Source organism: Ptychodera flava, chromosome 19 (assembly GCF_041260155.1).
Source record: "Ptychodera flava strain L36383 chromosome 19, AS_Pfla_20210202, whole genome shotgun sequence".
NCBI lineage: Eukaryota > Metazoa > Hemichordata > Enteropneusta > Ptychoderidae > Ptychodera > Ptychodera flava.
The window spans coordinates 30,961,043-30,977,418 of NC_091946.1; the positions used below are offsets into that span (position 1 = coordinate 30,961,043).

General features: G+C 35.0%; 1 protein-coding gene across 2 annotated transcripts; it reads left to right on the forward strand.

Moving 5' to 3' along the window:
• Window positions 1-1,383: 1,383 nt before the first annotated feature.
• Window positions 1,384-13,721, forward strand: LOC139119257 (uncharacterized). 2 transcript variants are annotated; one of them, XM_070682959.1, is made up of 7 exons: window positions 1,388-1,494; window positions 2,853-2,907; window positions 7,077-7,685; window positions 8,109-8,336; window positions 9,296-9,433; window positions 11,224-11,397; window positions 12,808-13,721. In XM_070682959.1, the coding sequence occupies exons 3-7, from the start codon at window positions 7,379-7,381 to the stop codon at window positions 13,305-13,307; spliced, it is 1,347 nt and encodes a 448-aa protein (XP_070539060.1). In that variant the 5' UTR covers window positions 1,388-1,494; window positions 2,853-2,907; window positions 7,077-7,378; the 3' UTR covers window positions 13,308-13,721. The 2 variants fall into 2 exon arrangements, with proteins under 2 accessions (XP_070539058.1, XP_070539060.1); XM_070682957.1 differs by lacking the exon at window positions 2,853-2,907 and having other exon boundaries at window positions 1,384-1,494.
• Window positions 13,722-16,376: the final 2,655 nt, after the last annotated feature.

Consider the following 16,376-nt stretch of genomic DNA (forward strand, 5'->3'; position numbering starts at 1 on the left):
GATATTTGCCGCGCACTAAATTGTCGCAGCGTTGTTCTTTTCCGTTTGTGGGGGACAGGTCCGTTTCTTCAGCCTGGGAGTGGATCCAAGGGGAGGTCACCCTTACTTTGACTTTGATGATGGGGAGGAGGTCACCGTGTTTTTGAAATGCTCAAGGGGGGGGGGGTGTCAGTTTGTTTTTTAATGAAAACACTGGCTCATACATGCCTACAATAAATCGTACCAGCCACGAATTGTATCATTTATTTGAATTTTTTCGGCCGCTGTATGGGCGCGTTACTTTGACATGTTAAAGATATATATCAAATATATCTGAATGTTTGCCTATTGAAAGTATGTTTCCCAAAGCTTGATACCAGCCACGAATTACGTCATTCAGTTGCAGTTTTTGGCTTTACTTCGGGTGCACAACTTAAATATATATCAGAGATATCTGAATGTTTGCATATTGATAGTCTGTTTTGCAAAGTGTACTAATCATTATGAAATCTGCAGTTCATATGAAAAGAATGACAAAATCTTGATCCTTTTCTGTTTTCTCTATGAGAACTCAATATAAAAAAGCAACATGCACTAATATTTCACAGTACGTACATTGATACAGTGGCATATTTTTAGAAAGAGAAAAATGACAAGACATTTTTCGTTCTCGTTGATGCAACTATTTTCCTTCCTGTCACAGGTTTTCGAATGAAATGTATTTTATTTTCATGAGTAAAAATAAAAGTTAACAGAAAGCAGTTTTTGTGATTATAAACTTTGCTTTTATGGTTTCAATGACTGTGAACATAAGATTTGACTGCAACTAATAAAAATAGCTCTATATGGCTTCTGAGGAGATCTAATTGGATGGCTGGCAACAGTCTAAATACCCACAGAAATTTTTGTTCTACTGCTGTTCTATCTTTGATATTAGTGATTGACATCATATTTGTATAACAGTTCTGGACATCTGGTTATGCATAGAAAGTGTGAAATACATTTACAGCTCATTCAAAATACTGTATTCAAACTTAAAATTTGAAATTCCTATATTGCAACTGGCATTTCAACAATGTCACCAATACATACAATGATATAACTAAATATAACTAAAAATACTATATAATTTTAATATATACATATTTATGTATATATAATGTATATATTTTAATATAATATATTATATATTTTAATATATATATATATATATATATATATATATATATATATATATATACCACCTTTTTGTTTTACCTTCGCCCTGTTTTCGAAAGTTGAAATACGGGATCAGCCACTTTTTGATGTCCGCAAAAATATATCCACCGCCCCCGGGCTGAAGAACCTGACCAGTCCCTAAAACATCAACCCGTACGTTTAATATGCAAAGCAGAGTCGAGCAATCCAGAATTAAAATAACCATCGCCCCATTGTTATGAAAATAAGGACTCGTTTCTGTAATAGAACATGGCGCAATGCCGCAATGCCTAGAGCCGCACAAAGACCCACAGATCGGTAAGTACAAGGATCCATCTCGCCTTTATACTGCAAACTGACCAGGTTTACGTGCAATTTCTGATGATGAATTGTGTTAAATTAGCATCCATATTCTAGCCATTGACGGTCTCAATAATGTGCCACAGCTTTTTTCATCGCGCCTATTAAATATGTTTTCACAATACGTATAATATATTGCAATATTGTAACATATGTTGCGGTGGTATTATGAATCCTGCAATTCGAGAACTTGAACTTTAGCATATCGCGGTCATTTTAAAGACGCTGTTTAAGCATACTTGGCCCAGGGTTTCAAAATAAGGTAGTTTCGTCGTAGTTATCATGGTTTAATGGCATACGTTTGGCTCTGTACGTGTGTATGCTCGTTGCTGTTATATGTGCGTAGCACAGACACGACGGCCGCTGTGTGGTATGCGTACCACACAGATGCTGTCGTGTATAGACAAACGACTGTGATGCGTAGCCGAGCTGTCTGATAAATCCAGCGTGCACGTGCTAATACCCGATGTTTTTCTTCATCATCTAGGTCGGTGAAAACACGAAAAAGGGGTACTTTTTGCAAAAGATGATCCTCGAAAGGGTTGAGGTTTAGAAAAACCTGTGAATACGCAGCGATACCGTGGCGTATCGACCTTGACCCGAGCACAATCGATATGCCACAGCACCGCTGGGCATTCATAGCTACACCGCCACCACAGTCGCTTGTAAATCGATACACGACGACTGCTGTACTGTGGCATTTATACCACACAGCGGCCGTCATGTATCGATTCACAAGCGACTGTGTACATCGCCGCTGGCTCGCATGCCGGAACACGGACCGGCATCTGCGCTTGATATGAAGTGGAATCTTGTTATAAACATTAACAAAGCAAAGGCTAGGGTTTTTAATATTAATAACAGGCTCCTAAATAATATTAACTTTAGAATTTATAATGAAAATATGAGCAGTTAGGGAGTTTTGTTATTTTAAACTTTAACAATTTCATGCTAAAAAGTAAGGGAGCTAGGCCTAAATGTTATTTATATTACGATGAATCATCAAATGATCTCCACACCATTTTGCCTTATTAAGCTATGATCAACTTACTCCTCCAATTTTAATACATGGGGCTGAAATTTGGGCACATAAAATGAAACATTAATAATAGTATGGAACAGGTTTGTAACAGATTTTATTGTTTCATTTTGATAGTCGATGAAATTTGCCCAAGATATATAAATGTTTTGGTCGATTTTCTTTCCAATCCATGTGATGTCTTCTCAGTTTTGTCGGAAATTCAATTGAATTGAACAGCCATTTCAGCTGTCTTCAACAAAGTAGGCCTTCCACCTCTTTCCATATTGCTTTTCAGCAACAAACAACAGTCTGAGTCATCGGCTACTAGGACATCTGTTTTTTATCTACAGGTGATTATTTGAAACTATTTTATCTAATTTGTATCCTGGAACATTGTGTTTTCCGCTCCTCTTGATGCTGCACTTTAGGGGAGAACCATTTGATTTTGGGCGGGGTGGGGGCTAGAGGAAATGGGTATGGCAGCAATTTTTTTCTGTCTTCTGTCCTGCATCAATTTTTTCCCCAACATATTTAAGCAACGCAATTTTTATTTCGTGATTACAAGATTTTATTTTATTCTGAACTGAAGACGAGTCACTGGATCTGAATTTTCTCATCAAAGAGACCATTACCATGAATCTGGCAAAGACACTTCCATTCTGCGCTATAGACACAAACACTGCCACGCAGTACTTTGTATGAACATTGTCTTGCTTGCTTTTTCTGTATGTTCATTCTCGGTATAAACCTTGATCATTTATTTCTTTATTGACTGAATAATCATATATCCTGTTTAAAGGTATTCATATCCTGAAAGTTTGGCATTTGTTTGTTTGTTGTTATTTTATTTTATTTTCATTCTCAGTAGACAATTGTTTATTTAATTATTCGAATATTTACTAAATAATAATATGTCCATTTTAAAAGCAGTGTTATGAATACTGTAATATGTTATAAATTTTCACTATACTGAGCAAGTCCATCGACAAGATCTCTATTTAAGTTTTTTATCATGACAATGTTTATTACAATATAAAACCGAAATGTGTTTGCCAGGACGTAGCATACACTAAAGCCTTTTGTGGAACAAGTTTTGACCTTACTCTCTTGTGTATTTACCTTACGAATACTACCAAAAGAGACATCGAGCTTCCTCATGTATTTTTACAATGTCAGAGAATGAGCGAATGAGAGAGTCAGATTTCCCAAATTTTGTGAAAAACATTTTTCTTTGGTCAGCTATAATCATGTTTTTCCAGTCCCCCCGAAATCAAATGGTCCTCCCCTTAGGTAGCAACGTGTATTTTTAATTTCTTTCCAGACTGTGTGTCACTAGGAATGGCGGTGTTGTGTGAAATCTTGATTTTGGTCCTTATTCGTTTCTGTATTTCCAAATCTGCGATGTACAGTAGCAGTGTTTCTCACCAGGAATTGTGTGAATATGAAGCTCTATTTATATCACATTTGATGTCACTGTTACTCAGATCAAATTATTTCAATTTTTGTTACTCTTAGAAACACCTCTAGTTGCCATAATGCCTTGCAGGTTGAAGTTACAATGACAACAGTTATTTGGTCATTTGTTTCTGATATCAATGCTGACTGACGATCCTCTCATGGGAAGCTTTGATCATTGATGATTTGTCTGAAATAACAAGAAAACCTACGGACATTTTATAAATATTTCAGCAAATGTAGCAAACATGATAATCGGGTGATCAGTTTACTGTTATCGCATTCAGAAGGCAACAGCTGTCATGATTCTGATGCAGTATTCTTACTAAATTATTCATTCATATAATTTTTAGCTTGGGCCCGTTGATTGAAGCGGTAGTGGAAGTTTTTTATTCATTTTAATTATAAAACTTAAGGAATTTTGAACAAAAGTCTAATTTAAAGAGGAAAATGAAAGTCCAGAGTTCTATCCTTTCGCAGTCCTCACTGCCTTTTGCCTGCCTTGTAATTTAGTCTTTCATTCTACAAATCGGCACAGACAAACGGATACTACTCTGAACAAAATAAAACTAATTCCCTGCCTACCACTAATGAGAAAATGCCCACCCGCCACTAATGTAGAATGCATGCCCGCCCTGTCCCTACCCGCTAATCAGAGAAAAAAATTGCCCTTTCTCTGCCAAGAAACCACCTGCAAATATACACTTTTAATACTTTTTAGAACATGCTGTTATGCGAAATATGGGCAAGGAGGTATTTTAAGGCAAAGTCAATGCTTAACGAGTTTTCAATCAGACAGCAGCTGCATGATGGGTAATTTCAATTATGGTTTCACCCAATAGCCTCCTTTCCTCAGACATTACCCAGCTAGCATCAGTAAAATAAACATAGGACAGGCTTAGCCAGACAATCTACTTCAATCAGAGGTCATTTCTGACCTCTAATCATTGAACTTTGCCTTAAATCTGTTACAGCAAGGATAGCTTACTTTGTCAGTATGGTTTACATAACAGCATAAGGACAGATGTTTGGGAATGGAAACTTTTATCTCATACCTCAATACCAATAATATAACTAAAGACAGAATTTCTAAGAGAAAACTTGTGTTCTCCCTGATGCTGCTAGTGACAAGTGGGCGCTGCAAGGCTGCTGCTGCTGGAAATTTGGCAAGCCCGCTACAATTTGCAGCAAACAGAATTATCAGTACCTCTATGGAATGTTTTTCAGAGCGGGTCATATATATATATATATATATATATATATATATATATATATATATATATAATATATATATAATATATATATATATATAGCCATGCAAACATGATCTGTGTCCGATCCCAATATCACTCTTTCACTGCATAATATCCCATAATATTCCTAGTGTGCAGGTAACGCCATACAATGGTTGTGGCATGTGACACTTAGCTAATACTTCGCATTTGTCCCACCATGTCCGACGGCGGAGGTTTTCAGCATTTTGGTCAAAAAGGGGGTCCTCAGAATCAGAACTTTAATATATACCAGATATGAACTGAAAATGCTCACGTGTTTCAGTATATATTGCAGTTGTCTGTAATTTAAACTATTGCCACATGTTTGCAACTTCATTGAAAGTGTTATGATCAATATCATGAACAATATTCACCACAGAATAATTCCAAAGGTCATTAAGTATATACATATGTAATTAGCTTAAATAAAAGTACTAAATTTCTTTGACTGCTGTCATTGTATCACCACTTTATATAGCAAGTGTAATTGCCTTTGGTCATGTCCAAGCTATATATGCCAAACTGTGAAAGCTCATTAGATATACAAATTATAAATTAGCTGACATGAAAAAACAAAACATCTTTCACTAATACGACATAATTGTCTCATCAATATACATAGCAAGTTTCATAAACCTTTTTAGAGTTTTTTTCAGGCTTATGAGTCCCTAATTGGAAAAGTTATTTAAATATGAAAATAAGTAACTCGCTGATGTAAAAATGTCAAACAACTTTCATCAATATTTTAGATATTTCTTCAATGTACATTGCAGGTTTGATCGACTTTGGTCAAGTCAATCTAGGTATATCCCTAATTAGAAAGTTTGTTAAATATGCAAATTAGTAACAAGACGTTTTAAAAAATCAAATCAAAACTGACTTTGGTAATATTATATCATAATATCTACAATATACACAGCAAGTTTCGCCAACTTTGGTCAAGTCAATCATGATATATATCCCTAATTAGGAAAGTTCGATAAAATATACAAATTAGTGATTAGCTAAAGTAAAAATGCTAAATGGTTTCAAAAATGTTATATCTTAGCATCTTCAATGTACGTACAAAGCACGTTTTATCAATTTTAATTAAGCCAATCCGGATATATTTCTCTAGTTAGGAAAGTTCGTTGAATATGCAAATTAGTAATTAGATGTATTGTTGACAGCTGCATTGTAGTATGTATTATAAATTATATATCAACAATAGCATCGCATGTACAGTATAAGGAATCCGGTATTGTGTAAGTTATAGCCTTTATGGAAAAGACAAAGAAAATCTCATTGTTTTCAAAGACAAAAAAATAATGTTAATAATCGCAATCATACCAATCCATAATCCAGTGACAATAGGTCAGAATTCGTAAGACAATAGTTGTAAACATAGACACAAAAAAGCACAGAACAGACAGTAAATATTATCAATATTATTAATATTATCAATAGTTATAGGTATTGCTGTTCCCTTTAAATCATTGTACGGTCCAGAAAGCTTGGTTAGATCAGCGTAGCATAGTCTCTCTAACCAACCCTTGGCTGCAGTAATGTTGCTTTAAATAGACATCATGCATGTACAATATATGCCAGGAAAACCAATTGGTTTTAGTTTACTCTTTTTACAAAAAACTGAAAAGACTATACAGGACAGCTGTTTTACACGACATATTATATCAATACTGTAGAATGGGAAAACATAATAAGCCCAAAATGGACTTACTCTCTTGCATACAGTATCATACAACAATTTTTATGATGAAACTTACTACTTCACAGTTTGTTCTCCATTTCAGAAGTAAGCATAGCTCTTCATTATTGGCTATGCTGAGAGGAATGAAGCTCGAAGACTAGAGGTGTATTAGAATGCCGTATATATCCCATACATCAGGCAAACTCAGAGGTATCAAAGGAGGTGTTCAGGACAAAGTATCTCCATAAACTACTTTGTGAAAGGAATATTTAGGAGTCAACTGACAAATTCTAAAACAAGGAATATAAAATTGATTGTAAAACTGCCTACTATTAAGTATTTATGAGTTAATTACATGATACAAGTGTGAAAGTTTTCAAAAAATAATTTGCAATTGAGCTGATAATGCCAGAAAAAATGAGGGGCCTGACAGATGGATATGTAAGATTTACTAATGGAAGCACCTCAAAAGCAAAGATAAAGATCTGTTCACAGTGCCGCATAGGAAAGGTACATGTGCTGAACAAATGGACTATATTTGGTGTGCTGTTTTTGACATGGCTTGTGTGGTTAATATGGTACCTGAAAGTCCATCATTCTGCAGAAAAAGACCCACCGTATGGAAATCTTGTCGTATTGCCAAAGGAACTTGCCAATGAAAAAGGTGCCTATTGTTTGGATGGTTCACCACCAGGATATTATTTCAGAAAAGGTTGGTTGTATTTCCTGTGACATTCCTGATCCTCTCCGTTCACAAATTCCAATAAATACATTCATCATCACTAACTTTATGTTCTAGACACGCTAAGTGATAAGGCTGTATTTGTGTAGTTTTTTAAATTATGAAATATGCGGCAGTTTAATATTGCTTTTATAATAAGCAGAGTTTATTACCCAATAACTCCTGTTTCTGTGTGGTATCAGCAGGATGAGGTATCGTTTGTGTTATATCTGACAAAAGAGGGACAATACGGGAAATTCAGGAACGTTTAACTTAATAAGATTCAAACATAGTTAATTAATGCTTACCATGAAGCTCTACCTTTCGATTTAATTCACTTTTAAACCATAAATGTTTGAAAATATGTACGTGTAGGGATTTCATCATTATAAATGTGTACTTTTTAATTCACAGGCAGAAATGAAGGGAAGAACTCATGGATTTTATTTTTAGCTGGAGGTGGCTGGTGCTACAATATTTCTGACTGCCATGATAGAAGTTTTTCTGCCCTTGGTTCATCAAAGTTCTTTCCCACTCAAGTCCTATTTGATGGATTTTTGGCCAATGACGAAAAGACAAACGCAGATTTTTATGACTGGAATGTTGCATATCTTGCATATTGTGATGGCGCATCATTTTCAGGTAAAATGAAACCATTAATAAATGTCTCTATTACTCCACTTACAAAACCCCTACAGAATTCCTGTAGGATAACGCCATATATGATTCTTAAAAGATAGGAGTGTAGTATTATAGAATGTTTTCCTATATGGCAGGCAAGGTCCATGGTATAGGAAAAGACCCCTACAGCTTTCTTATGGGGAAGCATACGTGGGCCCTATAGGAATCGTGTACGAATCCTACATAGGCCGTTAAGACATCTTACCTACAAGTCACATTATGTGACTTCGACAGGGGTCTTATGGAAACCTACATAGGGCCCATAGGAATGATATGGGAATTCTACAGGTTTCTTACAGAAATCCATTTAGGCCCTTAGGAATCATATTTGAATCCTATAGCGTTCTTATTAGGGGGCCATGCATATGCTCTATAGGGTTTGTATACATGCCTTTATAGTATAGTAATCAGGTCCTACATAACTTGTAAAGGGCATGGCAGAGGATAATTATTTCGCAGCAGTTAAGTGTAGACTCCATGTTAAAGTATACTCATAACAAGTACAGAACCATGAACTGATCAATACTGCATGTTAGCATATGACCTACATGTATCATATGAAAGGAAACTTAAATTAAAGATGATTATAACAGATTACAAATTCATTATTTAACTATTACCATGTTAAATATCAATCAATTTTCTCATAGCTGTAGCACAGACGTTCATCAACTCTTGAGCTTACTTAGTTTTGAAAGTGTAGTTAGAATAAATATAAATAAGAGGGACAAGCCATTTACAATGACACAATCCCCTTTTGGTTAATGAATTTGGACAACATTGACGGAAATGATGGTGAAGTAATATTGGTCAACAGATATCTGGAAAATTGTTGAAAAAGTAATTGTTGATTTTTATTGTTAATGTGAACATTTATATGACTACTGCATCTTTAATGCCACGTATTTTATTCTCACTAGGAAATGCAGATATGCCAGTAAAGTACAAGGACAGAAATATATACTTCCGTGGCAAACGAGTTCTAGACTTGCTGTTAGACTATCTATTACAACATGGATTGTCAGAGGCTGACAGAGTTATTATCGGTGGAGTCTCAGGTAATACAAGTTTAGACATTCATTACATTCATTTTCTTTGGTCTGGCTCAATGTAGTCTTCATACTTATTGATTCTCTCCCCACATAAGTTTCAAATTGTTTTACATAGTACAGTGTAGAAGTTTCAAATTGTTTCACGGCACACTGTATAGACAAAAAAGATAAAATGTTGGTTTCAGAAAAAAACTACTTACTAACATCTAAGCTGTTTCATAGTTGCCAAAAAGCACTGTCAATGGCATTATCATGCATTCCTTTATATAAATGTTAACAGACTGAATCAAATAAGAATGTGCAGCTTATTATTCTATAACATCTGTAGAACTGATCACTTCACCAGGTCTAAGAGAGGTGTACAGTTGGACAGCTTTCTTGTTTTTCTAAACAAGTGTTAGTCACATAGCTTTCAAATGTGTAATGCACGGTATTAGGACTGGCTTACTTCATTTTTGATAAAATGAAAGTGAAATTTGCGAAATGGAAATATACGAACCATATTTTAAAGTCCTACGGCCAGTAGTTTCTTAACCACTTTTTAGTCCCCGCGGCAAAGTCCCAGGGAACTTACAGTTTGGTTTCAATCTGTCTGTCCGTCCGTCCGTCCATTCAGGCATACCTGGCACAATTTCTTTCAAACTTGGCGCAAGGATAATATATGGTTATGGCATTGTCTGGCTATCAGAAGGGGTGGGAGATATATTTTTCGTTTATAGCTGATTTTAAACAACGTGTTCCTAATGTTTACAAACAGGAAAAGTACAGTAACATATGAACAAGAGACAAACTCAGTACATACCGTAATTTCAAAAGCAGGCTTGAAGTGCAGAGTCGGCATATAGACAAGCCTTGCCCAGAATGAGATGCTCATGTCTTTGTCTAAGAGTTTAGGATGGCAGTTATATTGGCATTGATATTGAAGATAAGATTTTTGTGAAATACGTTCAGAAGGCGTTAAGGATGCATTTCATGCCACATTTTTATGTCCATTATATCAGAACTTAAGATATTTGTCACGACTTGATAACAGTGATTTTACTTCCAATGATAAATTTTTCGCACTGATGAGGTTGAAGTCGCACATTATGTGAAGAAATCTTGGCAAATGTGTTCATAAAGCCATAAGTTTGGGAAGAGTTTATATGGAAACTTGAGGGTGACTTGTTTGTGTTTTATTTATTTTTTGATCCTGTATTCCGTTCTGTAATACCTTACTGAGTAACTGTTATATTGGCCGGTGGCCTGAAGACAAATAAACATTCAAAGTTCAAATGTTTTCATGATACGATCCGATATGGCCACAGAGAGGCCAATTTCTTGTGATTTTTCAATTCTGAGCAATTATAAAGACATGCCATGGCAACCAGAAGCTATAAAGTGCAAAAGGTACTGTAGATATATCACAATAAAATATGGAGATGTCAAAATTTCCTCTGGCAATGAGTCTGGGGGTGCGCTAGCCATTTTTTTATCCTCCCCTATAGGGGCCATCAAAAACGTTTTGAGATGGTTGCAGGTTCTAAAATTTTGACAAAGGTGTAAGAAGAATTTGCCAACCAACTCTTTGCTATAATAACTGACTGCTGCCTAAACCTCTGTGTTAGTGTGAATCATGATATGGTTTTATAGTAATCACATATTCGAGTTAAAAGTGTATTACTAATAAGATAAATAAATTTAGAAATTTCAATGTTCACGTAATTTTTTGACCTTTTTGCAAATAAGTCTATTTTAAATTGTGCGGAGTTCCAATCATAAATAAAACTAACATCATATTCCTTGTATTTCCATAGCTGGGGGTATTGCTGTGTATATTCATGCTGACTACATCAAGAGTAAGTTGCCTGTATCAACAACTGTACAGGCGTTTTCAGATGCTGGCTATATTCCTGACATTAGGAACATTACAAATTTTCAAAATATAAGAATTGTGTTTCAGAGAATTTATAATTTCCAGCAAGTAAAAGGTTAGTATGATTCATATAGCCATGGTTATATTCATTTGCATCTGAAGAGATTTTTGATTTGCCATTATATATACAAATGTCATCGTCGGAAATTAAAGTGCTTGATGCTAAAGCAGAGTGTTATAAATAATAACACAAATTACTTCAAACAGAATGGTACGTCCCAAGCATATAAATGATAGTGACAGCTAAAAACCCTTTCACTTCTGCCTGAAGGTTGCAGGATGCATGAAACTTAAGAAACAGATATCATCACTTTATACTTGAAGTAATTTGTGTTATTCTATATATATTATATATATATATATATATATATATATATATATATATATATATATATATATATATATATATACGGTAAAATTGATAACAATTAGAAGTAGAAAACAGGACTAATGTGCGTGTTTCAGAGTTTCACGCTACATGTGTCTTCCAATTTTTGGTATCAGTGAACAGTGGAAAATAGTCCATTGCTATTGTTGCCTATACCTATACATTAGAGACTTAGTATGACACAAATCATATAATGATTTACATACATCATACATTTACCTGGTGATGAATGTGTATCAATATAACATTTATTTAGGATAATACATTTCATATGCTATGTTTATTTGAAGATTACAATCTGTTATCGGAAGTAGACAAAAAAATAGTAGTTGATGCATGTATAAAAGTAACAAAACAACTGTACCCAGCCACAATTACTAAAGATTTTACAGAGTGACAAAATATTGAAATACCAAAATATACAAAAACAAATGTTAACAGCAACAATTACTGAAACTTATACACGATTACAAAATATTGAAATATCAAAAAAATCAAAATTTCCTCAAGCAATGGCGGGAGAGGGGAAACTCATCAAACAAAATGTGAAGAGAACTACGAAAAAATAAAAGCACAGCATCTACTCTATGATTCGGAGTCAAAAACAAGGATACCGATTTAGGTATAATATGCCCAAGTACATTTCAGAGATGATTCAGAAAATGTATTTATAAAAAGGTACATTGGAAAAATGTTTTATCAAGAATGCAACAAAAGTGTGACTGGTAAGCATAGGTATACATAATCATTATTAGCACCTTGTCTTTGTGAAAAGTTTTAATTGAAAGTGGTCTTGCTATGTTTGAGTTATGGTTCCAGCAAGACGCAAATTAAAACAAAATGGCCACCAGGTGCCCTATTTGATCATCACAGTAAATAATTGACGTTGCAATTCCACTCATGGTAATCTTGTCCCAAGTTTATTGAAAGCAGTCCTAGAATTTCTGAGTTATGGCTCTGGACAGATAAATTTTAAAGCAAAATGACTGCCAGATGGCTAGATTGTCACATCTAATTCAAGACCGAGGTACAACATTGTACGCAAATGAGAACAATTTAATGTTATTGTTGTTTTAGGAAGTCTCAACAAGGCATGTTTAGATGCAAACGATAGGAGCAGCCAGTGGAAATGCTTTTTCCCGCAATATTCATTCCAATACATCAAGACCCCTATGTTTGTTCTCAACTCTGCATATGACTACTGGACTTTATGGTATGCTTTGGATTTGAGATGCTACCATTCCGAGTGTGACACCAAAGGAAAATATTACTACACTTATTATCAGAAAGAGTTTATGGCATTAATGCAACAAGTGTTCAGCTCAACAAAGGATGGCGTGTATATATCATCGTGTTATGCACACTCGCAGGCGTCAAATGGAGAATGGACAAACTACATTGTCAATGGCACCACTCCACAGGAGGCCTTCTCAGATTGGTACTTCAGCAGGAAGTCCGTGGGAGAGTCAAAGTACTTGGATTGTATGACTCCTGGATGCAATCCCACCTGTGATTGGAGCTTGGAGTTTTACAATACCACCAAAGCAAAATTGAGTACAACAGATTTTTTCATTTAGTAAGAAATTAACTTACGAAGATATCATGGCCCAACCTATCAAAAGTTATTCCAACGTGTCTGAGAAGTACAATCTTTGTCTAACTACCCACACTCGCTGACTTTACACTTTGAAGTGGAATGTAGCCTAATGGTTCTGACCGCTGATTGCTTTGCTAGTTATAGGCCTACCGTATGTTGTGAGTTCGAATCCGAATTTGAAAACACCTCAAAGCCTAGAAGTAGTGCTGTCTGTTAAAATACTTGAAATGTCAGTTTTGTCAAGTCTCTTTTTTACGAATTCAGGGGAGGAAAACTATTGGAAGAAAGTTTTTTTTTAAGTTCATACCTAGCCGACATATTTACATAGTATTTTAAAATATACAATGCACCAAGAACATGAAACGGAAATAAAGAAGGGTTACTTTCTCCGAGAGCAGATCGACAATATCTTGTGACTATTGTATGAATTTGCATTTTCTATCTGTTAGTGTTATTGTTTATACTCAGAAACGTGTAAATGAAACTTGGTTTGACAGCAACTGAAAGTAAATCGTTGCTTCAATTCATTGCAATACTTGCCTGCAAGTTTGTTCTTTTCTGAACATTTTTCTGCATTTTGCATTTTAAAAAAATGTAACAATTGCTCAACTTTTCAAGACGTTGTTGATTTCTAGAAAATCAAGTCTGTCAAGGTCTAACACTTTGTCGGCTACAATAGTGGCCGACAGCCTGGTTTGGTTAATGAGAACTGAGTAGGTTTCGATATATACAATGTTTATGATACCCTTCAACAAACACAGTGACACACAGCAACTCAACGTTGTACTTGTCTTTGGATATAATTGATCGCTCAAATCGTATCTGTCAAATCGTTAACAAACTGTTAGTTACACGGGCTGTTATTCTGATCGTCTTTATGTTTCTACTGGTGTACCACAGGGTCTCATTGTGGGCCCACTTTTATTTATGAGTTTTATTATTGATCTTCCATTATCTGTTAATGCAAACTCCTTGCAATGATCAAACGTTGCTTGTAAGGGGTAAAAGTATCCCGGATCTAAATGTAGCAATGAACAAAGACATTATATTCTTCCAATTTCGAAATGGGTCACTGCCAATGCAATGTGTATAAATGCTTCTAAAATAAAACGTCTTCCGATAACGTCCCCTTACAAGTAAGGACGTGTCAAAGAAAATTGTGATCCTTTTTTCTATTCATATTGCTGGTACAAATATTTCTCGTGTACAGTATGGTTCCATTTTGGGAGTTACTCTTGATGACACTTTGTCCTGGAACATTCCTATCGATAATTTACGTAGTTCATTGAGTAAAAGAATTTTTTTTAATTCGTAGACTTCGTCATTTTATCCCAATGGGTAACCGTATAGCATTATACCATGCTTTGATTCAAAGTGCCTTAGATTATTGCTGTATAGCTATGGGAACACGACTGAAGATAACGTTGATAAAGTTTATACCTCGTAAAAGAGAGCATTACGTGTACTTTTTGATTTGCCTTTTGATTTCCCGTCAGCAGATTTGTTTACTCAATTTGATGTTATGTCAATTAGACAGAGATTGTTTTAATATTTAGCCGTCACTATGTACAAATGCGTCACAAAAAACGCTCATTTTTATCTCAGTAATGTATTTGTTCCTCAAAGCCATGTCAACACTTTATCAGACACGTTCCGATTTTCAACATAAATTTTATGAACCATGTTGTCAGTGAAATTAGGCAAAGAAGTTTTCATTATCGAGCAACAAAAGTTTGGTAGATTCCGCAATAATTTTTTTCCTTTTCGGTATTTTTAATAAGTTATTGTCAGAAATATGTGGAATTTGGAGGAATTATGTGGAATTTGGAGGAATCTTGTACGTGTTATCTCTTCACTGCTTTTTTAGTGGTTCATTTGGTATCTATTTCACTGTAAGTTTTGTAAGCCTTTGTATACTTTAAGTTTCGTGAGCCCCGAAGAATATTACTTACTTTAAGTGAATCGGTTGCTCATTCAAAGCGCAAATAATTAAATGGTGTTTGTCATTTTAGCTCCCATGTTGGCGTCGCACTGCAATGCTGTTTGTCAGCATGTCCTGTCCGTTTGTCTGTCTGTCTGTCTGTCTGCCTATCTGTCTCTCTGTACGTCTGTACGTCCGTCTGTCCGTGAAGACGTTTTCTCAGAAACTTTCGATCAGATTCAACTTGATTTTGGTGGAAAAGTGTAGTCACCGAGTGCAAATAACTGAAAAGAATTGGATTGGTAAAACAAAATTAGTGTTGTGGAAGTCTTCAGAAAAACCGTCCTCAGTTTGATGAAATTTAGGTAGAATGCACTTTGGGGAGAGATATTTGGACTCTAAAACTTTTCCCAGTATTTTCTGATCTACCACTTTTAGGGCTTATTTTGAAGCCCTCGGAGGAAGAAAAAATTTCACCATCTTAGTTTTATGAAAATTGAAAATTTTTTTTTTCTCCATAGAGTTAACACAGGGATGGATGGCCATTTTGAATTTCAAATATCGGTATACCTTTGGTAACTTGTTTCTCTAAAAGTAAAATTTGCACGGTGACCTTGATTTCTTTTCGTGGGTTTTGAAGAGAACAGTTGAAAGATCTTAAGGAAAGTTTGTGCAAAAGTTTAAGTCTGTCACTTTCGAGGCGCATACTTCCTTAAAGGGACATTAGCTGTAACTGTTAACTAATTTTTCACTACTCTGTTTCAATGTAGCAACTACAGAATTTTACTATAATCTGATCATCATGACCAATGCCCGGTGCCATGCTTGCCAATACAGCCTGTGTGTGTGAAATGACCATTGTTATTGTTGATAAATGTATTCTAGTCCGGACCTGAATACAAAATTTAAACAATAACAATGCAGATTATACTCATATAGGGTATATTTATGAACTAAATATTAGGAATTTCTCCATGGTTCAGGGATTCAAACCAGAAACTGCAGATGATACACAGAACAAACAAAATAAAAAATGACCAAAGTTACAGCTAATGGATCTTTAATATAATTTATAGATTTACAAAATGATCAGAGAATTGGCACACTTTGACTTTTGGCATCAATTTT